At 45.5% G+C, this 24934-nt stretch overlaps 1 protein-coding gene across 8 annotated transcripts in view; it reads right to left on the reverse strand.

Moving 5' to 3' along the window:
• ARHGEF9 (Cdc42 guanine nucleotide exchange factor 9) overlaps positions 1 to 24934 on the reverse strand; it is a 212597-nt gene that overhangs the window by 35600 nt on the left and 152063 nt on the right. For all 8 annotated transcript variants that reach the window (XM_054839167.1, XM_054839172.1, XM_054839168.1 and 5 more), the window contains 4 exons: positions 17787 to 17978; positions 10602 to 10781; positions 8609 to 8841; positions 3836 to 3965 (listed from right to left, as the gene is read on the reverse strand). In XM_054839167.1, the coding sequence (XP_054695142.1) occupies positions 3836 to 3965; positions 8609 to 8841; positions 10602 to 10781; positions 17787 to 17978 (735 nt within the window). The remainder of the gene's footprint in view (positions 1 to 3835; positions 3966 to 8608; positions 8842 to 10601; positions 10782 to 17786; positions 17979 to 24934) is intronic.

A 24934-nucleotide genomic window follows, 5' to 3' on the forward strand; every position in this document is an offset into this window, starting at 1 on the left:
AGCGTGCCTCCATGGGCTCGCAGAGCCATAAGGTGGGCCAAACTGGGGCCTGCAAGGACTTCAAAATGATAATGGGCTTTGTGGAAATAATCTCTTTATAGTACTGTTGTGTGTGTACATATATCTAGATATTGCCCACTAACCTTTGAGATCTGTAACTCTCTCAGAGGGCAAGAGCACAAGAGGGACTGAGCATGTAAAGGCTGCCCAGGATGGGTCTGTCTGGCCTGTTTGAAGTCTGATCCAGAGGAGACTTTGCAGGCTGTTCTGAACCCGCTCCAGCTAACTTTGTGTGCTGGTTTTGCCTGCCTGCCTGCCTTTAAATGTCACTGTTTTGATCTGAGGGTATTTAACTACAAGCAAGGAGATGACGCTGAGCAAGGTTGAACATCAGGAAACACTTCATAACAATGAGAGCTCTCAGACACTGAAAGGTCTCGGCAGGAGGTGGTGGAAGCCCTACATTCTGCGCCATTAACAACTGAAAGGACAAAAGGCACTAGAGAATTCGATGTAGGCAGGGGCAGCACCTCTCTACGTTTGTTTGTATATTGGAAATTCAGGTTACAAAATAAAGAAGTGAGTCATACATGGCAACAGTCCAATCCAGGCTTTTCAGTCAAGACCACGTTCCTACAAATTATACAGGAACACATTTCAAAGTGATTGGGATTATTTCTAATTTACAGCAGTCGGTGAGATCAGAATCTTCCCTTAAGATTCTGCTCAGTCATTACTTGTATGAAGCTGCCAATAATCCCTTCAGACTTCGCGCCCTGGCTGCCACAGCACGGTTATCAGCTGCCACGAGAGTCAGGCCACCCTTTCTTGGTCCCATTCACAATTTAAACCATCGGACCAAGCTTACGTGACTTCTTGGAGAAAAAAAAATCTGGCCTTGGTTAACTCAAGGATATTTGCATTTTTCAAACGCTAGCCCTGAAATTCACCTTCAGAGGGCCATGCAGAAAATCTCGAGGGATAAAAATGATTCCTGAAACACAGAGGTACAACTCCATGGGATTCAGTAAAATCCCTTTTGCTTAAATCACCTAGGACATACCCCCTACTTTTTCTATTTAAGATCAGCAATACGTATACATTCCCACTAACACCCTCTCCTTGCAAGAAAATGTGTACATACACTTTGTATATAAGAACATTTCAAATATTCACTCACTAAATATTTTTTGTTTGGTTTGGATTTTTTCTTCTTCTTTAAAAAAATCTTCTTCCAACATCTCGTCGCAAAACACAGCTAAATTTAGAAGTGAAATTGCAATTTCAAATCAGAGAGTCAACATCGTTAGTCTAAAGAGGTTGAGGAAAACCAGACATTTCTCCAAATGAAAGATTTCATTAAATGCTTCAACATTTAGCCTTGGTTGCTGCTGAAATAATTCACCAAGTGCAACATACAGTGGGAATTAGGGATTATCTCTGTCTTGTGCCCTGACTAGATTTCTGGTGAAAAAAAGCCTGAACTGATAATTTTTTCTCCTAGTCCCTGCTTCCTTGTACTTAGTGTTTTTTTCAGATTGTCTCAAGGAGGACTGCGCTGTACACCCCAGGTCCAGTGCTACTGCTCGTTTGCACTGCTGTGCTGGCTGGAGAGATCAGGAAGCCCCCGTGACACGCAGAGGGACAGAAAGGGAGCGCTTTTGGGTACAGACTCTAATTAGAGCAGGAACAGGGCGACAGAACGATGGGAGAGTAATGCTGTGGGTTCCTCTCTGTTTCAGTGAGCACTAACATAAACCAGATAAGCATTTGTAGAAGCACAAAGTTGACAGCAGGTCACTCGCTCTCAGCTGAGTGTCCTCCAGCAAAGACGGACTGGGAGTCGTGGTCTTCTACTCTCTGACTCAGATAATAAATGCATGTCCCCACAGACTGGAAGAGGCTAGGGAGACATGCCAGGAAATCCCTCTTCTACTCCATGACTGCCTGTGTGTAGAAGATGAGGGCCTGAACCCCTGCGGGCTGAGTAAGAAATCAACCCCTGATGGCCTGTGTCCTGGGAGACACGACCTCTACACATCAGCTGAGTGGGGTTTTTGGAGGTTAGCAGCTTGGGTTTGCAATGCCTAAAGAGAGTATCTGCACAGATCTAGGACAGATCTAAGCATCTGACACTGCTTTTGATTTCTCCTGTTCTCTTCCTGCATTATATTATAGTTAACGTCTGAGCATTTTGGGGTTTTGTGCATCCTTCTGGCCATTACACGGACATCTGTGAAGTGGGGGCTGGATCTCATGATTCAGAAGTTACTTCAGAGGAGAGAATGAAGCAGTGAAGTTCTCTGCTGGATCTAGCCTCATCCTCTAGTGTTCTCCTCACAGCTCTATGACTCTTCTTGATCCAAAATACAGAATAAAAATGGTAAGAAGGGTGTTTTCCTTTGAATGGGGCCAGTAGCTGTATTCCCATCGGATCTCTGAGCAGTGGCAACAGCAGGTTTTTCTATATTATGAGAAGCTGAAGGATGTTGCTGCAATATTGTGCTTAAATTTTGGAATAGTTGAAAAAAAGCCTGGAAGAATGATTTGGCAAGTTCTTGAGGATAAGCTGGAGATAAAGAATGGGTACTGCTAAGCAGGAATGAATTATAAAGGATATGGCTAAAGCTAAGCAGGAATGAATTATCAAGGATATGGCTAAATAAAAATGAATTATCAACTGAGCTAATGGAAGAGCAAAAGAAACTGCTATTCCATAGATCCTATGTGGAGGTCACCTTGGCTTTCCACTCACACATGAATATTCACTGACTTGGAATTGATCCATCCTTAATCTAGATTTATTTACAATGAGGGTCTCGGCATTTCTTACAAATGACACGAATTAGCTCATCACATAGAATATACTGAAGGCTGAAGATATATCTGATGGTCCTGTGCCTCCTTGAGAGCAGTTTTCTAGTTCTGAAAATGAGTCTGCATGTCAGTGAGAGAGTGGTTTCTTCACAATAAACAACAATAAAACAAGCAAGGAAATCATCTGCATTTTCTGCTCTCACAGCCAGTCGTAATTTAAGAACCAGCTATGACTGCTGCATTTATATGTTTTATCAAGAGATCCAGGGTGGAATCCAACCTTCATTACAGCAATGAATCTAATTCAGTCAAGGAATGCTTTAAAAAAAAAATGAATGCTTAAAAAAAAAAAATCAGGGATGAAAAGGAGAACATAATTTTAGTATGGCTTTTTTTTTAAACACATGGCAAAAATGTAGGAGACTGAAGGCCTCCTAGTGAGGAATCCCTCTGCTGACTTTGCCTTGCCCGTGCTTCTCAGCTCCTTAATTACACGATCACTACGCATAGCATTGGTTCAGAAATATCTTTAAGTGGGTGCTCATTTTAAATGTGCAAATAGCATCTCTAACTTCAGCTTAATGTTTTGGCTTCTAATCATAAAGCAACCATCAGAAGAGTTTTCTCCCTTTCCTTAACCTGTCACGTTTTCTAGGGCTTTTTGCTACCTCTTTCCCTACTTCTTCCCCAATGACAAAGCACAGAGCCAGAATGCACATAGAGCATGATCCAAATCTCACTTACTCCCAGGACAACAGCATTGCAATCCCGAAAGTCACTCCAGATTTCTGTTGATGTAACTGGAACTAGACCCAACATTTTCTTCAGAGTACCATTAATGTTTTACATTTTAAGAACCATCTCTAAAGTCTGTAAATATGTCTTCTCCGTCCCAAGCTTAATCCCAAACGTAGGTTGTGTGAAATGAACTATGTGATCTTGGATAACTCAACAACAGCATGGAATTGATTTTTTCCAGGTTTATAACACCTAAATCGGGGCCGAGCGTTTACCGTACCTCCCAGTCCAGAACGGAGGCCTGCCACTGAGCTATCTTGTCAATGTTCTCCAACCTCCGCTTCCGCTCGTTGATCTGTAGAGTCACGTTCCTCATGACGGCAAGAGCAGCAGCCACATACCTGTAGTCACTGTTGAACACAGAAGAAAAGTCCATGAAATGGAGCCTGATGCGCAGTGGAACTGCACAGGACTCTTATCATTAGCAGCAGCGTAATCTCACCATCCTTTTAGAAAGAAATGCAGGTAGGATTTGCCACTCATTTCTACAATACCATACTTTTTCCAACAGCAATGTCTTTCTGGATCATCACAAAAGAGCAGCTTGCTTGAAACTGAAAGTGCGTGTGTATGAGACAGCGAAGCCAGCCAGCTCCTCAGCTGGTTTGCATCAGTGCAATGAGTACAGTCCAGCCTCTACCAATCCAATGTGCAGCAGTTGGGAATATTGCTCTTTACTAAATGAAAGTCTGAACCTTTTTATAGCCTGTGTCTTTGGGCCTGGATTTTTCCATTTTTAAAATGAACATTAGAAAATATTTTTTGATTAGACACAAGGCCGGAGCACCTTCCAAGCCATAAGGTGACTCCAAGAGTGCCACAAAGCATTTATCCCGTGGCATTCGCTCTTATTGCAGACTTCAGGTGAGCAAATCAAAGCAATTATTTTCTTTTTTTTTTTTTTTTTTTTTTCTGGACAGGCCTGTGAGTGTAATAACAAAGAGTGAAAATAGCCTCCCGCCAGGGCCAGCAAAGATGATGATCAGTCTTTTCAAAAAGTGATGCTGAAATCAATGCTATTGATTTCCGCCCGGTGCCTTCTTTTCCATTCCAAGGAACCTTAATGTTCATTTCAGTCGGAAAGACAGACAAGGCCAGCTGCCATAATGCCGCCATAATATGTTATTAACTTAAGGGTTGGTATTGATTGCTGACTAATGAGAAAAACTGCGATCTTGGGCAGCTGCAGGGGGAATGGCTTTATTGATTATTGCTAAGAATTGCACCGGTGAGAGCTAAAATAGGGGTGAATGCTGTGAATTAGATCCATTTCCCCACGTGATCCAAACAGGATAAATATTAAGAAACAATCACAATATGATATACAACAGAATATCATTCGCTATTTTGCCATCCTTTCTTGGATGAAATCTTGAGATGCATTTTCAATTTTTATTCAATTCTTATGTCAAAACTCTAGCCGAGGTTAAAGAAAAAAAAAAATCCTACAGATTCCAGAACATCAGGACTGGTTCTTCAACAAAGTAAAGGAGAATAGAGGATGGGCTGTCTGACATATCCATCGTGATACACAATGAAGAATTTCTTGTGCCTTCCTTTGTGGGGCCATCTGTACGAAGTGAGCGCCTGGTTGTGTAAGGGAGAAATGGAGCTATGCCAGAGAGACATTAGTCTGGTCTTCAAAATGTCCATGAGTTCTTGCAGGGAAATAGGTAAGTCACTATGGCCAGAAAGGATCTGTAGAGGTAAGGAGAGGTGTAGGGTTTAGAGACAGTCACTAATAATGTCCTAGGAATTATGCTCATGCAAAGAAGGGAGGCTAATGTCAGTCCACCTGTTAGCAGAGTCTCCTCTTTGTCACGTAACGTTCATACAGTTAACTCCAGCTCAGTTCTGCAGCAGGAATGCTCAGGACAGCAGCAAGCTGCACTTAGGACCTTCATATATTTAATTCATATTAAGCTGGAGTAAATCTTTAAGAGGTGAACAGATGTGGCTTTGTGAAAAATTCAAATGAACCAGTCCCAAAACAATAAGCAATTGAAGGGAGCCAGGCTCTGAAAACACCCCCATGCCTGCCTCCATGTGGAGTGGGCTGATGCCAATCAAGCTGGGTTTTATCTTGGTAATACTAATTTACTAATTCTAATGTTCTGTTTGAAGAGAAAACCCCATGCACATTTTTCTTTCACGCAGTAATGAAGAAAGAGTCATGACTGAACTTTTTGGGCTCCTAGCCCATGTCTGTGGCAGAACTGGCAAAAACTTAGAAGAAAAAATAACAGAAGCAAAGCATTTGGCCAGTGAAATAATAATAGGATAGCATTAACTATGAAATTAAGGTAAATAAATTGTTTGTCCATTATATTGGGGCTGCAGTGACCTCTTTCCAGTGCTCAGTCAGAATACAAGTCTAGACTCTTGCCAAATATTGCGTGTTAACTTGGGGGAGAGTGGTCAGTTTTCTGCTTTCAGCTCTGTTGTCCTGACCTGGCACAGGGAAGATCCAAGTATGATATTAGTGAAGAGGAAGGAAAATAAAAAAAGAAGAATATAATGTCCCCCTGTTAGATGAAGCTAACATATTAGCTTTCATTGAGACCCCTGGTCCTTTCTGAGTTTTGCCTTACTCTGTAAATGGTTCAATTGATTTAAACAGTATTTTCAACATATTAAATTCTAATCAGAGTGCCTAAGAGACTCCTAATCCAGCCAGTGATCACAGAATCATAGAATGGGTTGGGCTGACAGTGACCTTAAAGCCCATCCAGTGCCACCCCTGCCATGGGCAGGGACACCCTCCACCAGCCCAGGTTGCCCAAAGCCCCATCCAGCCTGGCCTTGAACGCTGCCAGGGACAAGCCTCATTTCCCTGTATTAGTCCACTCTAATTTTCCAGCTTCTGTTTCAGACCCGCAGTCTGATTGTGAGCACTGTCAAACTGCAAGCGCACGAGGACAACTCGCCGCCTGCCGAATGGGCCCAGCTGAAGCTCCCCAGCTGGCTTCTCAGTTTCTCTCATTCATAGCTGACCCTGACCGTACCCCAACCTGCGGGTATCTGGTACCTGTGTCTGATATTGTCGCAACATGACATTCCCTAAAGATTATTTGCTTTTCCATTCTCAAGCTTTGCTCATCTCAGCCCCGATCCCAAAGCCAGAATTACAAGAGCAGAAAATATTCGTATTTCAAGCAGACAACAAGGGCAGCCCGGGTTTTCTGCTCAGCCTCAGCACAGAATCATCTGGTGGTAAGACACACTTTTCTGTGCCTCGCTTTCCCCATTAAGCTTGTCTGGGATGGAGCTGGGTTGCCTGGAGGATCGGTCCCTCCCAGGCTCTTTGACCACTTGAATCGGAGAAGCTAGACCACAGGGAAGTGTGGTATAACCCACCCCATTTCTGCATTATAACGCCATTCCTCCGTGAGCCAATAAACTCTCCAGGGTATGCCCACACCAACAGAAGTACGCCACACTCCAGGGCTGAGATAAGACACGGGTCTTTTGCTGGCTGTGATGGCAGGAGTTTCATTTCTGCACTGTGTTACAGCTTCAGGGGGCTTACTCTTTACTAATGCAAGGCAAGTAAATATAATCCTGCTTTCCCTTTTCAGAAAATGAAGAAACAAAAGAAATGAACACAGCCGTATCCTATCACCAACACAATCCAGTAAAAAAGAGCTCTCAGTCTGAATCAACTAATTGTTGCTTAACCACAGGAAAGGTCTGAGTCTCCTCAGAATATGACTGTATGGGATTACTTAACAACATGTTGATTTTAAAACATCCCAAAGGAAAAAGGAATGTACTCCTAAAATAATTCAACCCTTGTGTAATCACACTGTCCACATCCCCTTTGGTATTGCTACCAAGTAACTCAGACAAGGTCATTTCAAACACAGACCTCTTCTCTCGGAGGCTGCTTATGTCTTCCCATTGTAAAGCCGCATCTGAATTCCCACTGTAAGTACTGTGGGGACATCACATGGCTGGTAAGGAGAAAAAGCCACAACATTTGGGATCCCAGAGCTGGTTTCTCATACACTAATGCTCCCATGAGTTTGCTCCAAGTTTGATTTGGTCTCGTTACGAAGGGAAAACCAGAGATTGGATCTGGAGCCAAATGCACGATGTCCAAATTGGTGATTTTTGAACTGGGCATTCAGCTAGTATGAATCAAACTCATGAATCAGGCCAAAGCAAATCAATGCACCTCTTTGCTCGTATTGCGTCTCTCTGTTTTAAAGCAGAGCTGGGTTTGGGGAAAACAAAACAAAAAAATCAAACACTTGCAAAAGTTTCTGAAACATCTGCGGTCTTTTTTGTTCTTTGAAGCACTTCCTTTTAAATGGGTTTTGGAAAAAGAAAGAAAATTGGCAAGGCAGGAGAAAATCTGCTCTTAGGGGACCTGATTCTTCTTTCACCTTATTTTTATAGCAGTATATCACAAGTGGTATCATAGGTACTATTCTTGATTTACATTAGGCCAGGGAGTCAGGTTGATTGCCCTCAGCAGCACCAAAGGAGATCCTGAAAATTTTGGGAAGTAATCAAACTGCTGGGTGCTGCTCTGAACCTAAACCCAATGGCAAAATCAGAGATGGAATCAGGCTGAAAAGCAGAGCGGGTTCTGAATTCTCCCCAAACCTGAGCATATTCAGGTCTGAGTCGCGGATCCTGGCCCTCTTCTTGCTGTGTGCTGACGTCCTCTTCAGGATAAAGGAATGAGCCTTTCTGGCCACTGAATGCTAATTAGGTAATTTTTTTAGTGTAACCGGTAGCATCAGAAAGTACATCCAAGGGTAATTAGTTCACATGTTTGATTTAACAGAGACGAATTTGGCTCCGTTGAGAATCAGTGCTTTGAGAAGCTGTCTAACTGTCTGCTGAACCTTTGCCCTGTTGCAAGTTATACAAGATGTCATGAAGAGAAGAGCTGGACAGAAAAAACTCAACCCCTGTGTGTGTGCAGAGGCCATGTAAAGAAGCAGTGAGCAAAATCCTTCCACGTAATAAGAGACTGGCATACCTGTGATCCTGCGCGGTGTACTTGAGTAGCTCTGCGAGCTGCAGGGGGTATTTGCAGATCTTCTGCACTGGCGTCAGAAGGAAACCGTCTATGGCAATATCAATCATCTGCTGCAACAGACGACACGCTTCGAAGAAATGCTGGTACCTGCTATCTTTCATCAGCTTAGAAAGCTCCATGCATGCATCCAAATGATTGTTACAGTACTCTGAATAGATCCAGAAGCCATCTTGCTGTGAGAGGCAGGAGAAAAGAGATGCACACAGAGGGGAGCACATGTCAGACAAGCGCTGTGAGCAGTCAACCACCCAACTTGCCAACGAGAACACATTACAACTAAAGAAGAAAGAATACCCCAAGCAGGAGGAGTAAAGACTGATCCTAGAGTACCTTTCCTGCTCGGAGGAGGTGCTGCATGGTTGCTCTGGGGGAAAAGGGAGGCAGAGAGGGACCCGCAGAGTGACACGTCGCTGAGGTCTCTGCGGGTACAGGGTGTGTCAAAATGAACCCCTGTGCAGCGCTGTGGGTGTTCTCAGTTTTAAGTTGTGCAGTGGGGTTTTCTTTATAAAAGGTAAAGGTAGAACCAAGCAGAGCCCTGGCCTTTGGTAATGCAGATCCATATAACAGGATCTTGATGTCCTCATCCCTCAGTTTCCCCAAATGGCCAAACAGGGATGATTTACCAGGAGTGAGTTAGCCAGCTTTCAGCCCCTGTCTGATGGCAGAGAAGTGTCAGATATTCCTCCAAATAACGGCAGTAATTCTTACTATTGTCACTATAAATGAATTGACAGCACAGCCTCAAGACATGAAGTTTTAGCTACTGATTCTCACCAAGATTTCTTACATCTCTTCAGCACAGGAGGTGGAATATGATGCTGCTTTGGAAGCAAGCAGCAGACTGCAGGCTCTGATAAAAATGAACAATGTTAATGCCACCATGCAACTTCTCAGAAAGAAACCTGCTTTTCAATTAGAAGACCAATGATGCTTCAGAGATGCTGTGAATCTTTTTAGGGATGCCCTGCTGAAGTTTCATGAATGTCTATCAGAAATTTCTCTAATAAGTAGTCAGCTGTTGCCAGCTCAGCCCTGACTGCAAGTACCAAGGTAACACAGTACAGGATCTGCATCCCGGGTTGGAGCACCTCATACATAAGCTCTCATACAGCACTTCATTCTCCCTAAAGGAAAGCCTAGAACTGCAGGACTATAATTTTCTTGACATTCCCTGACGTATTTATGACACCGGCCAATTTATCAGCTCCTGTAGTACATGGCTTATGTAACAGTACAACGGGCTGGGCAAAAGCCTCCAGGACTGTATCACCAGCTAAAATGTCCTGTTCAGCATGCACTTGGCACGAGCAAGTATCTGCTGCCCTGCTGCCACCCAGGCAGCAAGAAGCACGAGCTGGCACCTACCCACCCAGCCCAGTGGCTCCGAAGGGGAAGGCAACTGAAACTGAAGCTGTGTGGGTTTTTCATCCCTTACAAATGCATCTCAGTGCCACAGCAAACAGCCCGGGCATTTGCTCTCCTCTACTTTTTTTTGTGTAGTGCACAACTAAGGCCTCTATTTACTTCTGTGGACCCCTTACCTCTTCCAGCCTTCTGGTCATCTATGACCTGATTAGGATGGCCTGTGAGTGGGTTTAAGTCATATTCTGAAGAGCAAAATACGGTGGGGAGTAGGTGGGGGACATCATACCTACATACCATGAGTAAGGGTGGATGTGAAAAGGTGTTGGGATTCAAATGTTCTGAGGGAGTTATCCAACTATATGCTTCACTCTGAATTCTCCCTGCACCTATATCTCACGAGGTGAATAGAAGACCCTGGAGTATTCTGTGATATGTAACTAGAACAGTCCTGATGTGCAAAAGTTATTCTGTGTGGCTCCTGTCTCCCGACTTTCTCTGCTATTCCCCTCCCGTCACCCCCCAAAAAGCAACCCCAAAACTCCCAAACAAAAATGCCAAATCAACTTACGTGTTCAAGGAAACATGGTCCAATTTCACTGAGATGGGGGTCCTCGTTGTTATACTGTTTCTCCAAGTCCCGGACAAAACCCATCTGAAATCTGTAGATATCTTCGATGTTACCAAAGATGATCTTTAGCTGTTCATCACTGAACATATCCCTCCTCTTCCGGCACTGCTTTAAGTAACCCTGTAAGGAGTAAGACAGAACAATCTATAAAATAACCCAAACACACTGAGGCTGCTCCCAGATTTTTCTTGAGGAAGGATCAAGTAAAAACAAAATCAGAAAATGGCTCTGAAAACATAATCCACTTGTTATAGAGATGCTGGAGACAGCGTGTGTACAGTGTGTTGGGAGGACAGTGCTGGGTTCTGCCTCAATGTCCTTCAGCATTTTGCATGAATCAGTTTTGCAAAGGAAAGGTTCCCCAGAGATCTCCACCAGCACAGCTTGAAACGGCTCTGTCCTACCTGTGCTGCAGAGAACAGCAAAATTTGGCTGATAGCTCCAAAGAGGTGTGTTACAGTATTGTGTGCCTGTTCCTTCAAAAATCACTGCCTCACAACAGCCAGTATCCTGGGTAGCTCCTACAAACACTGCTGTTTCCATGTCCTCTTCAGTGGCACATGGCATTACAGAGAAAGCTGCAAGGGGCTGTTTGATCACCTGCCCACTCTGATTTCTCCTTTTAGCCACAGTAATCAGGACAAGGAAGCTGATAATCACGCTGACAAATACTCTGTTAACGTGTGGTTGCATATCCTTGGTCTAGGAAGAGGGTATGGAGGGTGTAACCATCCTAGTTGTTTCAGCACCAAGTGAAATGCTGAAGGAAAACATTCTTCAAGCATTCCCTGACTTGGGAGGCAACTTGGTTTATCTCCCCCTTATTCATCTTCCCAAGAGTCTGAGACAAAAGCAGAAGGGCTGTTGTCCTGGGAACGTCACGGCAGGGAAGCCCAAAGGTGACGCAGCAGGTTGGGTAGGTGTCTTGGCTTGCCTGAGCAAGGGAGCCACCGTGGGAGCAGCCCAAGCTGCTGATCAATGCCATCTAGAGGAAAGCAGCATTATTTTAATTTTGTTTTCTATACCCTCCATTCCATTAGCGCCAATAAGCCATTCCAAACAGTGTAAAACGAGGGAGAATTTTTCTCGTTTTCTCAACTATCACCTTTCATTGCTTTTCTTCCTTTTTAAGTGGAACCAGAGGAAAAGGCTTTGTGCCCTTCTCTGTACAAACATCAGGCTCCCTTACTGAGTTTATAGACATTAAAGTCAGATGGAGAAAGAGAGTGGAAGAACTAGGATGTAGAGAGTTTAAGGAAATTCTCCAAAATCACAGAATGCACCTGCAGTAGATATGGAAACAATTCAGATCTCCTGCATCTCGGTCCAGTGCAATAACAAAAAGATCCTCCTTGCTTATTCTTCATCTGCCCATGTTAGCCATTGGTACTGAGTCTGAGCTTAGCTGGACATCATACGAACACAAATCGGTAGGCAAGCACTGCTCTGAAAACCTCCTGACCTAAAAAGACTGAGTGGACCAATATTCTCGCAAAAAGCGTAACGCACCAAGTTCTGCCTGCCTCCCTCTTTTGCTGACCCTGCCTTACCCATGAACTCGCCGTCCTGGTTTCAGCTGAATCATGAGGACTTCTTCAAACACGCTTGCCTGAAGCACATGTGGTCCAGGGGATGGGGTGACACATGGAGCCTCTGGATGCCTGGGCTGAATTTCTGGCTCTGCCACCGACCTGTGTGACATTGAGCAAATCACTTCATCCCCCCTGTGCGTGGCCTGTCTGGATGATTTAGACTAGAAACTTTGCAAGGCCAAATATCAGATGCTACGCTGGCTTGGCCTGGACTGCAGCCTCTCGACTGAAAAGAAATAACATGGGGGTCATCATGAGATGACTTTGCCTGCCTTTATTATATAGGAAGAGAAAAAAAAATGAAGGGAAAAAAATGCCAACAGCTCCAGTTGAATGGCTATATTTGGGAACTCTAGATGCTTAGTCACACAGACGAACCGCCAGCTGGTGACATGCAGCTGCTGGTCCACAATGCGAACTATTGGAACGCTATAATAAACTGTCCTTCAGCCTCACCATGTGGTTCCTGGGAGGGAGAACTTCAAACAGATGAATGATAAATGCAACTTTGGCCGACCTGGCAAAAACCCAATCTCTGCAATGTCCAGCTTAGCTAGAAGGATGCTGTTACCCTGAATTTGCTGGCTTTTTCAGCTGGGAAGCTTGTGTTATGGAATACCTTCTGCATTTACTAAATCTAGGTCTCTCTTCTTCCAGGAGCTCCTTGATGACTCATTTCCCTGGGCTTCCCTCTCTCATTTTTCAGGGCCAGGAGGAATGGGAGCAGGCTGGTTCCCACGTTGCAGGATAGTTGCAGGGCAAATGAAAATTCAGCAAGGAACAATGCAGCGTACCTTTCCATGCTGCTTTTCATGTTTACCTGCTTATCTTGGAAAGAGCTTTCAAAAAAACAAAACAAAACAAGAAAAAAAGACGTTCACCTGCCCACGAGGCCAGGCTCTTTTTGACTCTGGCTTTGGTGCTGGCAGTGCCGAATGACTGCTGCAAGCCATTTGTGTTAGGACCTTTGCCCTGCTGCACGCTGCAGGCTGCCTGCAAGCCAGCCTCCCCTCTCGCATACTGTTCTGTGAAATCAGCCACTGGATGATTTATGTGAACATCTTTCAGCCCTGGGGTTGCTATTGGCTGTGACTACTGTCTTGAATATTCCCCGTCCTCCCTGTGCTGGTTCATCACTCTGCCTGAGTCACGTGTTTCTGAGAAGCTGAAGCAGCACATTTCTGTACAGGCACCTATAAAACCATGGGAAAAATAAAAGAACGCACAAAGTTCCCAAGCCTTATCCTCTATCCAGCTTGTGCGTTTGGATGGTTGGTTTCCAGCACAAGCCAGCAAAGGGGAGGCTGAAGATTTATACATAATAGGCAGCAAGAGCCAGCTAGAAGGCTGCTGCATAGTTTTTCCAGTAAATTTACTTCTGTTACATAAAACAATGTCATCTTCCTTCTGCTCATCCCGTCAGGTTTGCTCAGAGAAGGGATAGCTGACTGATGAGCAGATGTTGGAGAGTGTTTTGCTCAATGAATACCTAAAAATAGCTGTCAAACTGTCTCTCTATAAAGTACTTTTCCATGTAGTCCCTGAAGTATAGGCCAAAGTTGGAAAGTATTTGCAGCAGGTTAAGTGCTAAGTTTTTTCCAGCCAAGAGTGGGTTTAGAGACAGTCAGGAGAGGTGGCCAATGCATCCATCCTTCTTGTCCGGCTGAGAGCGAGGTGAAGGAGAGAATGAGGAGATGATATTCCAGTTTCTCTCCATCTCTGAGCCAGTTTGGGGGCTGTCTACACTGTCCTGTAGACCATCCCTCTGTTGGGACCAGCACCATTTGGGCTATAAAAATACTGTTCTCTAGAGCAGTGCTCACAGCATCCAGGTGAGCGCTGTGCCGGTATGCACATACCGAGAATAAGCACCAGAACAAAGTCGAGACTGTTTGAATTGAAAAGGCAAACGAGAGCCGTGTCTGGTCCCAGGCAGTCAGGACTCTAAAGCACTTATTCAAATACTGGTCTACAGCAAGTACTGAATGTCAGGCACTGTGATTGCACTGGGGCCCACCTAAAATATAAAATAAAGTCCTGCAGGAGCACAAGCCTGTTCCTCAAAAGGGCAAGAAGCAGCCAGCTCCAAACCAGAAAAACAAGGTGTGCACAAGCAGGCTGTGAAAGACAGCTACAAATTGCACATTGGGGAATGCATACATGTAGTATATATATCCTCACTGATCCAAAGAGCTTTCTGCAGAGTTGTCCTCCAGTCTGGTATCCATGGATGAGAAACTGGTCATACAATGGGGCCAGCAGCAACTCAGCTGTGGTTCTCTGAAGGAGGGCCACATTGCTGCCAAGAAGGTTTGATGCTGCTTCGCTCTGAGGCAGCACAAAAAAGTGGGTTTTTATCCATCCCTGAGAATGAGTCAGGCTAATGCCATCCAGACCATGGGAAAATTTGTCCCATCAGCTCTGCACAACAGACGCAGCTTGACACGCTACGATGCAATGAGGATGTTTTCCACGCAGCATTCCGAGCTGTCCTGGCACCAAAGCAAAGCTTAGGTGGAATCCAGTCAACATTATTAAAAAATACATTTGAAGTGGAAAAGAGCAAAACGCAGCACTGGAAGTTGGCTGGTCTTTCTAACCTCCCACCCCCAAATTACTCATAAAATGGAGGTTTCCTTTGATCTCCCAATTGCCTCACTGTTCCCATCCAAGCTCTGCCCCTTCTCCCTCTAACACCTCCTTCAATTTAGCCTTGTCTTCCTAGTCCATATGCTGCTCCAAATCCTGCTCATTTCTCAGAGCACAGCACCCTGCTCTTTGTAGCCCTCTTGCGTCTCCTTCTTCCACCTGCGCTCCCCACCGCATGCTACAGCTCGAACCACCTTCTTGGCCCTCTGCTCTCATCAAAGTAGCTGTCCTAACCGAGCACCTTGGCTGCTCTGCCGGTGTCACCGGTGCCATGTCACAGACAGAGTCTGCACCCTCCTGCATCCTCCCAGGATTGAACCCCCGGTGCAGGGGGATATCTGTTCAAGGCTGGAGATGGCCATGCACATATGTGGTGCTTTACAGGACAGTAAGTGAGCAGCACTGCCTGCCAGTAAGGCTGGCTATTGCTACCCCTTATAAAAACCCAGTTTTCAGTAGCTTATTATTTTTCTAAGTTCTAATCTCTAAGCCTGAAATTCCTATTGCTGGGTATTTCCTTAAGGCTAAATTCTTTTTTCTTTTTTTCCCCTTGGTGATATTTCAGAATAACGATCCATCCGCTCCTGATAATGCAGTCCAGGGAAAACTCCACATTTTACCCCTAATAAAAATCTTCACAAAACTGTTTCACCGAGCAGCAGTCAGTCCTTCATACTCCAAGCAAGGGCACAGCAGCAGCAGTCATCAGGGCACTATGGCTGTGCTGTGATGGGGAATTCCCCTCCAAGCCAGCTGCTTCACACAGCTCTTGGCTTGAGCAGGTAATTTTCATTCTGGTGCTGGCTAGCTTGTGAGCGCCTGACTTGGCAGTACTAGTGCCATGGGTATTATGAATAATAACACGGTGTATAATAATATAGTAGCAGGTAGTGGAAATACATCCTGAAGCAGAAAAGAGCAATTGGAGGGCTCTTAATCACCTAGCAGGGGCTACGGTCCTCTGATAACAACCACACATCTTAAGGTGCCTCACTGGTATTAGGATTTGTTATTCATTATAGCTCAGCAACAAGAGTATAACTGCAGACTGCTAAACTCAGTACTAAATCAGGCTCAACCTTCGCCACCCAGCCAGAACTCCTCTTTCATCCCCTCCCATACGTCATATTGCTGCTGTTTGTCCTGACACCTTAAAAATAAGAGCGAAGGAAAGAGGGGAATTTGCCACTGTCAACAGCACTTCTGCCTCTCATCAGCAGTTTTCTGGTGTCTCCTTGTTCTTCAGCACAAATAACACCTGTACAAATTCATCCAGTGGCACTGGGAGGAGCTCAAGCCGGCCCGCGTCTCTCCATCCTCTTATGCACAAACAGAAACAGTCACATCATGCTATGCCAAAATGCTTAGGATGACTGAGCTGTCTCTGAGCCTTTTCGAGGCAAATGGATTGCTCTGATTAAACTGAGCACAATGAGGCTCTCTCCAGCAAGGGACAGCCCATCATTTTGCAGATGAGAATGCCCATTTCAGTCCTCCTCCTTTTTTAAGAGAGGCAGCTGAATAATTTCTTGCTGCTCTACCTGGATTTATCCCCTCAGTACCATTTTGCACCATACTAAGCAAGGCAAGAGCCTTAGAGATCTCTCTCATATCTGGGATGTATCATTAGGTGCTGTAAATCAGTGTTACCCCACAGATGTCACTGAAGCTATACCTATCTGTACTTCCTGAGAATCTGACTTGGCAAAAGCACGGTGACATGGCTGGGAAACGCAAGTCAAGGTTTATTTGGTTTTTCAACAGAAAAGTGCAAATACAGGAAAAGAAACTATGTGGAAAAGTTCCTGCAGTTCTTCCCTTCTTCAATGCAAACCCTCTGACTGAAATAGCACAGCGAAATTAAGCTCGTTTGTTTCCAAATTGAAATCCCAAGACTCTTCCATATTTGAAAAGCATCATAGATGCTTTTTGGATGGCTGCTTTGCTTTGTCAATAGAAAAGTAGCAAGTATGAAGGGAGGAAGACATCTTTCTAAGCAGAATTCACATGGGGCTACAGCACATTGACTCTGCAAAGACTGGGCACAGGCTCGCTAAATCCTAAACACTCAGAGGGATGAGCTGAAAGCCATGGACTTTGATTTGAGTGTTAACCAACTTCTGCCTCTTAGCGATAAGTATTTGCTCTCCACACAATGCCCAAGCTGTCCTGCAGCACTCTCCAGCGCAGCCGTGCATTCTCCGTCGCAGACACCCAGCACCGCATGCACTGCACTTTGGGCTTAGCTTGTGGCACTAATTCTGTATGCTGCAGGACAGTAAGGGGCTGTAGGGGTTAATTGTAACATACCGAACAAGAACCAAGCTGAGGATGGAAGAGGTCAGTCACCGAAGTTTATTTGCTTGCCGGTTCCCTTACACCGGATAAATGTAACACACTTCATTTCTCAGGGTGAAAACACTTTGTGCTCAGTATCACCACAAGAAAAAGGAAACGGAGGTCATCCCGAGCCAGGGGAAATTGTGAACCCAATGTGAAAGACACAGACGAAATGGGTAACTGATTGGTTTAATTACAACCTAATTGCCTCAATCACAAGTTCAAAAGTAGATGGCATTGGGTTTTAATTAAGAGGACTGCTTGAAGGATCTCAACCTCATCATTTTTTTAGTCAGAGAGATATGGTAAAAAGGTCAGAAAATTGTACTTTTAGTTAATACAAACTAAAGGTAATTATCAGATCCAGCAGAAAATTCTCAGAAGTATCAATACTTATTGACAGATGCTGCTCCTCTGTTAGACACAGTACCTCAAACACACTGCATCTTTTTCCCCCATCACCCAAGGACAAACCCAGTCCTCAGCTCTCCACAGCCCATCCCATGTCCTGCTGCAGTACCCTGGCATCCCAACCCCTGTGTACCTCACAAATGTCCTTGAGGTGCTTGATGTAGTGGCGCTCCGTGCTCATGATTTCATTGATGACATTGGCTCTCATCTGGTCTCGGTTCTGAACGGTCCTGCCGAGACAGAGGCAGTCGGCGCTTGGATCCAAATGGCCGTTCTGCACATCGCTGGTTCCCTCCTCCACTCCATCTTCTTGGTTTACCCATAGCTGGGAGGAGAAGAGGAGAGAGCAACAGGCTTATTCATAAAAGCATCGGGAAGCCAACGAGTGAAAGTAGGCTGGGTCTTGGGTTGCATGACTCTGGGAGATACTGGATCAACTCCCTCCTTACAGCAACGGTGATGCTCTCGCCAGCAATGCACCGTGGTGTCCACAACAGCTTACAGCCCAGACAGTCCATTTTTATACTGGTGCAACCAGCCCCAAATGGATCCCTGCACACTGCAAGTTCCTCTTGTAAGCCAAGGGATTTCAAGCGGTGACAGTTTTGGTCCCAAATATCAAATAATCACGTGAAAGGGTACCTGGACTGTTGGACGTTGTCAAGTGCTCTGAACCAAGATGGACATAGTAAACCAGACAGACCTAAAGAAAATTGCAGTTACTAGCGCAAAGCTCTGCTTGTCCCAGTTCCCACACACCATCAGCTGGGGTCTGTCTGAAGAGCAGAAACCTCTGGGAGGAGGGCTAAGCCCTTTGCAGGTGCCTGATTTATGAAGGTCAAGATACATCTGGTTCAGAAATCTGAATGAATGGGAACATCAGCCCAGGCTAACCCGGCTGTGGCGCTGAGCTTTCTGTAAACTTCCCAGGCCAGGATTTGTGAATGAGCATTGATTTTCATTTCACATCAGCTTTCCTCATCATTTCACATGAAGAGCCTTTCTCACTCAGGCAAATGCCCTATCTCAGCGTCCTGAGATTGTGATCCCTAAACTGCGCTGAGATCAGACGGGCTGAATAAGCCTCCTAAAACCCGGGGGGGCGGGGGGCTGAGGGCAGCTTTGGATGGGGAGCCAAGCACCCCTGGGCACTGAATACGTTAAATTGGAACAAATTGCAAAAAGCAATGAAAAAGGATCACTGCATTTTCAGCACACTGAATTTTCTTTCCATTATCAAATAAAAACCATACATCGAACTTCTAAACTAAAAGACGACGCTGCCTCCTAGTCTCTCCGTCTTTGAACAAGACTCTGCTCTGCACACAACCTACGGATCAAGTGCTTCTTTTTGTTACCTTTTCCCCCAAATAAAACCTGCTTAAGATAACTCTGATCAAGTCAAATTGGGTTCAGCGTAGTTTGTAAACAAACATTAAATAAAGCTTAAACCAGACAGAAATACCGCTATCTTACACAGATCACCTAAGTTGTTATGTAAATGAAGCAACTTTTCTCCTCAGCATTTAAAGCCCCAAATACTGGAGGCTTTCAAACATAAAAATACATCTACCTATAAACAGTGAAACTGTCCACACAAACAGAGCAGCACATGGAAAACAAACTGCATCCTTAACCTGATCTTTCAGTCTCCTTTTCAGTGTTAACGGTTTTTAATACTTCCCCATTATCCAGCTTAAATTCAGTTTTAAACTGATTGTAAAAGGCTGTGTTCCTGTAAATTAGTAAAGTAAAAAAAAACCCCTAAACCTGCCCATGTTCCTTCCCTGCTTTCCTAACCAATATCATGTTTTGCTAAACCACTTCTTACAGCTCCCACGTTTTGTCATCCTACAGGGAGTTAGTTGTAAAGGCCAAGAAGCCGAGATGTTTGAAGAAAACCCATCTCTTCTCTAGCAGAATGCTAATGCTGCCACAAACTTAGGGGATAAAAACCCCCAAAGCAATAAAAAAGCAATAAAAAGCTGGACTTCTCACCTTGCTCACGACCGTGCCCTGTCCCCGGGAGCTATCAGGGGCTTCACAAAAGGGTGCGTAGGGCAGCAATGCCTGTTTAAGTGACAAGATGCCCTGTCTGCTGGCGGTGGGGCATCAACCCTACGCTGAGCGCTGCAGAGAGCTGCTGACCCCAGGCTGTGCTCACGCCATGGCCTGGCAGTGCCGGGCACTTTCCAGGGCAGGAAACCCAGTGCAGACCATTTGCCTGAATGAGCAAGTGGCAGAGCCAGGATGGACCCAGGCGTCCTGCCTGCTCTGCCCGCGCCGTCTCCTACCTGTCCCCCACCCTGCATTGCCAACATGGGATCTCCTCGTGCACATCAGGAGACCAGAGGGATGCAACCAAAGCCTGCCAGGAAGGTGAAATAACCCCTCCTGGCACCTCGGTGCTGCTCCCGTTGCATGAAGGAGCCATCCTCACAGTACAAAGGCTTCATACCTTTCCCCAAGACAGTGCAGCCCAGAGTCCATTTAATGTCTTGTGTGAGAGAGCAGCAGTGAAACCCAGCGAATATGGCTGTCAGGATCTGGGAATGTCAGGAGCCCTGCTTTTTTCCTTAATGAAATTTTTGGTATTTCCTGCTAGGATTCATGTTCCCAAAAGGAAAATATTACAGCTCTGGTCTAGATGCCTTCTGCTTTAGATTGAAAACAAATGCAACAATTTTATCAGTAACAGAGGAAGCTGAATGTGCCTTCCACCCCACGCTCCCCAACCTCAGCTGCTGAAAGCGCTAACCCCACTGCGCTGTTCAAACACTCCTGCTTTTTGTCTTAACCTCTAAAGTTCTCTGTAATTCAAGCAAGGATCATTCTTCCAGGGGATCATTTGAAGTTTGGTCCATGACTCACAAAAGATGAGGTACATTGGTGGCTCTGCTGCTGACCTGGAGCCAGTCACTCAAACTGGTGAAGGCTTTCCCCATCGATAAATGGGGATAATCCACCTCAGCAATGACATTATTCATGGATACTTTTGTGGTTGACAGACTTTACGTTGAAGCAGAGGGCATAGAAAAGCTCACGCATACTTTGAAATATGGACTTAAATGCATCACTGTGGGCTCACCACATTCTTGTACTCACCACACTCTTGTACTCAGCCATGAGCAACAATTTGGCCAGATGGACCTTTGGTCTGATGCAGCATGGCTGGTTTTGCAACTTCAGCTCTCAAATCCCCTTGTGCCTTTGCTGAGAAGGAGCTGGGCTGTGTTGGAGCAAGGGAAATCTGTGCTCAAAGTGTTAATTGTGTCCTCTGACCAAACGCCACCACCCCAAGCCAGATCCTCTCTGCTTCACTGACCTGCTCGCTCAAACCACAACAATGGTGTGCTGCAGGCGACAGCAAGGTGGAAGAGGCAAACTGGGGGTGACACTGTTTCTTCCCAGTAACTTATTAAATGTCATATTTAGTTGATTTAGACAATGCTGCAAAGGTTCCTATTTTAGCCCAGTCCACTGTCACCTGCAAGTAGGGTGTTCGCTACGTTTTAGCCACACGTGTGTCCAAACCGCTCACCTGCCTGAAATGCTTGATCTCTGCTGCTGCGGATAACAGCTGGGATACCAATAGTGGAAAAAGGGCGCGCTCTTCCCCAGCTTTTCCAATGTGCACTGGACACAAATGCACAGATGCTCCCTCCCACTGCAAATATATGTATTTTTTTTAATAAAAGAAACTTCAAAACTAGTTTTCTCCCAGCTTCACCTCATCTCCCCAGTCTTCCCTGCTCAGGATGGGTGGCTGCCACCGCTGTGAAGCTCCTGTGGGGCCTTCCACAGAGCAGAGATGGGACTTCAGCTCCCTGGCAGCTTGTCAGCTCTGCCGCTCCCCTGGATCTCAAGTCTCTCTAGACTCTTGTCCTGTCCTCAGCCATTAGGGACTGTGGCTTGGCACAGACGGGGGTTTGGGATATCAGCCTGAATTACTGCAGCCAGCGCCTCTTTTTTTAAAGAATAAATAATAACAGCTGTTTGGCAATCATCAACAACCCTACAATAATAAATTAGCCTTCAGTGCCTTTTTAAACACCTCTGCAATGCAAAAAAGCACGGGCTCTGAAATGATACGGCACTGCGTGGATCTCCCCCACACCATTAAAAAGGTCCTGCATGCCGAACAATGAAGCCTGCCCTGAGAACCATTTCAAACACTTTGTATTAAGAATTAATTAAAAGAAACCAAGAAAAACTACAGGGAGAAAAAAATTCAAGTTGTATAATGCTAGTCCTAAGTGACGTTTCAGACTGAAAGGCCACCCTACATGGGGAGAACAGGCTTATCGTGAGGCTTACAGTCCTATTTCAAAATTCAACCCTAATTAGGAAGTCATGACCAGCTCCTGCATAACATAACAATTTGCAGAGGCAGATAAAAGTAAAACAGTCAAATCATAAAGCCCCTCTTGCCTAAGGACCCAGTTCTGGGAGCCAGAGAGAGCTGATCATTTCATTGTGCTAGTTAATATTATATGTGATTTATATAAAATCTGTAGAAACGTGATTTATCAATTTGCAGCTATACCCAAATGGCACATAAAATCACCAAATGGCACTGTTCCAACATTAGCTGACCTGTAATTATATATATTTAGAGTGCTGAATGCATACACTGTATATAGAGGACATTTTACTTGAATAGGCACTGAGGGCTGATAGTCTCATAATAATCAGAAAGCATGATAAAACAAACATTTTACCAGCCATCTGGATTATTAATCTCCTTCCACTGGATATTCACAAGGACAAAACTAGCAGATAACGTGCCATTCTGGATTCTAGCTCACAATTAAATCATGTGGCAGATTAACGATACAGACAGATCCTTCCAGAGAGCTGTTGCCATTCTACTGAATCTCTGCTCACCAGCGACTTTATGACAAATACCAGTGTGAGTGGCCCAACCTTCACCAAATCTGGTACCAGATAGTGGTATTACAGTGCCATTAGCCCTACAACAACTGCAGGGGAGTGTAGGAGACTCCAATAACCCTACAAAACCAAGCTGCAGTAGGGCCTCAGGACCATTTTACCCACCTTGCCAGGCTGCCCCGCTCAGCAGAGCTGCTCCCTGAGCTGCAGGGTTTGCCCCCTCTCCCTTCCTCCGTAAGCTGGCGGTTAGCTAGCGCTGTGCCCTTGTTTTCAGCCCCATGCGATGTATTATATGCATGCTCTGTTGGACTCTATACTGGATTAAAAAGATCACTTGCTTACTTGCAATAAAGTAGGGCTCATGGTGCAGAGCTTTGCATAAGTAAAACATCATCAGTCTCTGCGTGTCACTCCAGTGATCTGGGCACAGCCTCCCTTCTGCCCTCAGGAGGAAGCACAGACTGTCCTGGGCTCTACAAATGCCCAGGAGCAGATGCTTCTCCCTTCCCTGCCTTCAGAGAGGACCTGGCAGGCGGCAGGAGGCGCAGGGATGCTGCCTGTCCTCCCAGCAGTTGCCTCAGCCCAGCCCAGCATCGCTGCCCTTTGGTGGGCAGGCTGCAGGCATGGGGAAGATGTGGGGCTGTGCTTGGGCTGCTGTTCACTGGGAAACACAGACCATCTTCTCCCTGCATCCCATTCCAGGATAGGAACTGGATAGGACATTTGGCAGCAGAAGGAAAGGCAGTTGAAGCAAGTTGGTTTTCCCTCCTGTGGTCCTACCACTATTTTCTCCCACAGCCTGATTTTTTTCCTTCTGTAATCTGGCTCCAGCCTCACTGTCCTTCATTTCCCTCCAGTTCACAGGCTCTTTGATACCTTCTCTTTCCCTCCTGCAACTTCCCAGCTTCAGCAAAGCCACTTCCAGCTCTTGCTTCCTCTCTAAATCTCTCCATTCCCAACCTCAGAAGTTCCCTTTACCCAAGGTAAGAAACACCTTCTCTTGTTTCTAGAAAAGGAGAAAACAGGGGACTCTATAGAGACAGCTTCAGACTCTGTATCCATGAAAGATGAACAGAAATGGCTCCAAAGAACTTGCCCTGTGCTTCCTCCCTCTGTTTCCTGCAGTCTAGAGGCACACACTCCCATGGGCTGGCGTTCCACCATGTAGCACGTAGCAAAAGTTGCGTGGACACTGCAATAAATTGGATGTGCTACACTACATCCGCCAAAATGCTGTGAGTTAGGGCTCAGCTCCCCCCACTTCCTAAAAACCAAAAGCCCCCGGTGTGTGATACTCTGTGTGACGCACAACAAGGAAGAGCAAAAGCTCCAGCAGCTCATTGCAGAAACCCTGCCGGGCCGAGGAAGCCACTGCTTCCTTCAGGGGAGGGAGCTTTCTTCACAACCAGTTTGGCAGAGGACAGGGAAGGGGCTGTGAAGATTTCTGGCTGGTTTGTCTGATTCAAAGAATGGCCTCAAAACACTGGATTTGCACCTGCAAGCCCAAGTGCCAGCATCTGAACCTTTGGGGACCTGACAGATGCTGAGCTGTCTGACTGGCACGAGTTGTCACATTAATGGCAGCTGCAATTAGCACAGGCAGCATTTGGATGCTAAAATGCTGCTTGACTTTAAAAAAAAAAAAACCACAACCTCAATTTGTCTGCAGCGCATCCTGTCGCTGTGGAGTGCTGCTCGTGCTGGGTGTGATACCTCTAACCAGAAGCTATTTTTGCGCTGGATTTGCCACAGGAGAATAAAATCTCCTTTACAAGGCACTGACTGCAGCAGACACTGCAGCACACACCGTTTTGTTTGTCCAACAGGTGATTGCTACTTCAGCGATATCCTCTTTTCCCTGGAAAATCTCATCTAGGTGCCACTGCGATTGGCGCTAAGTAAAAGCTAACGCAATGACTGCAGCGGACAGAAAAGCAGGTGAGTGACGTGCTGTTGTATCGAGATCCCTACACATGCAATGAGATTTTAAAGGGGAAAAAAAGCAGGCAGGGCAGCAAGACGTGGCTGGCTCTCCGAACAACACCTGCAATAGAGAGCACAGTCCCAACTCCTGCGAACAAAAGTTAAACCCACCTACCCAATGAAGTGTACGAGCTGCTAGGCACTGAGACAGGACTCGGGTTTAGAGTGTCCTACTGAACACTGCTTTAAAAGCTTACACTGATTTATCTAGCACTTCTCCTTTAGCAGCAGAAAATAAAGTGGGTCAAAGGCAGCTTTTCAGCAGGAAAATCAATCTAAAATTACAACACTTGGGGAAACCTAGGCAATGATGAGAGAGAACAAGGAGTGCTGCTGCACTGATCCACCCCTGCGTTTTCTCCTATGTAAGAGGTACAGACCACAAAGCATTTATACTCCATCTTT

The sequence above is a fragment of the Grus americana genome, chromosome 12, assembly GCF_028858705.1.
Source record: "Grus americana isolate bGruAme1 chromosome 12, bGruAme1.mat, whole genome shotgun sequence".
Taxonomy (NCBI): domain Eukaryota; kingdom Metazoa; phylum Chordata; class Aves; order Gruiformes; family Gruidae; genus Grus; species Grus americana.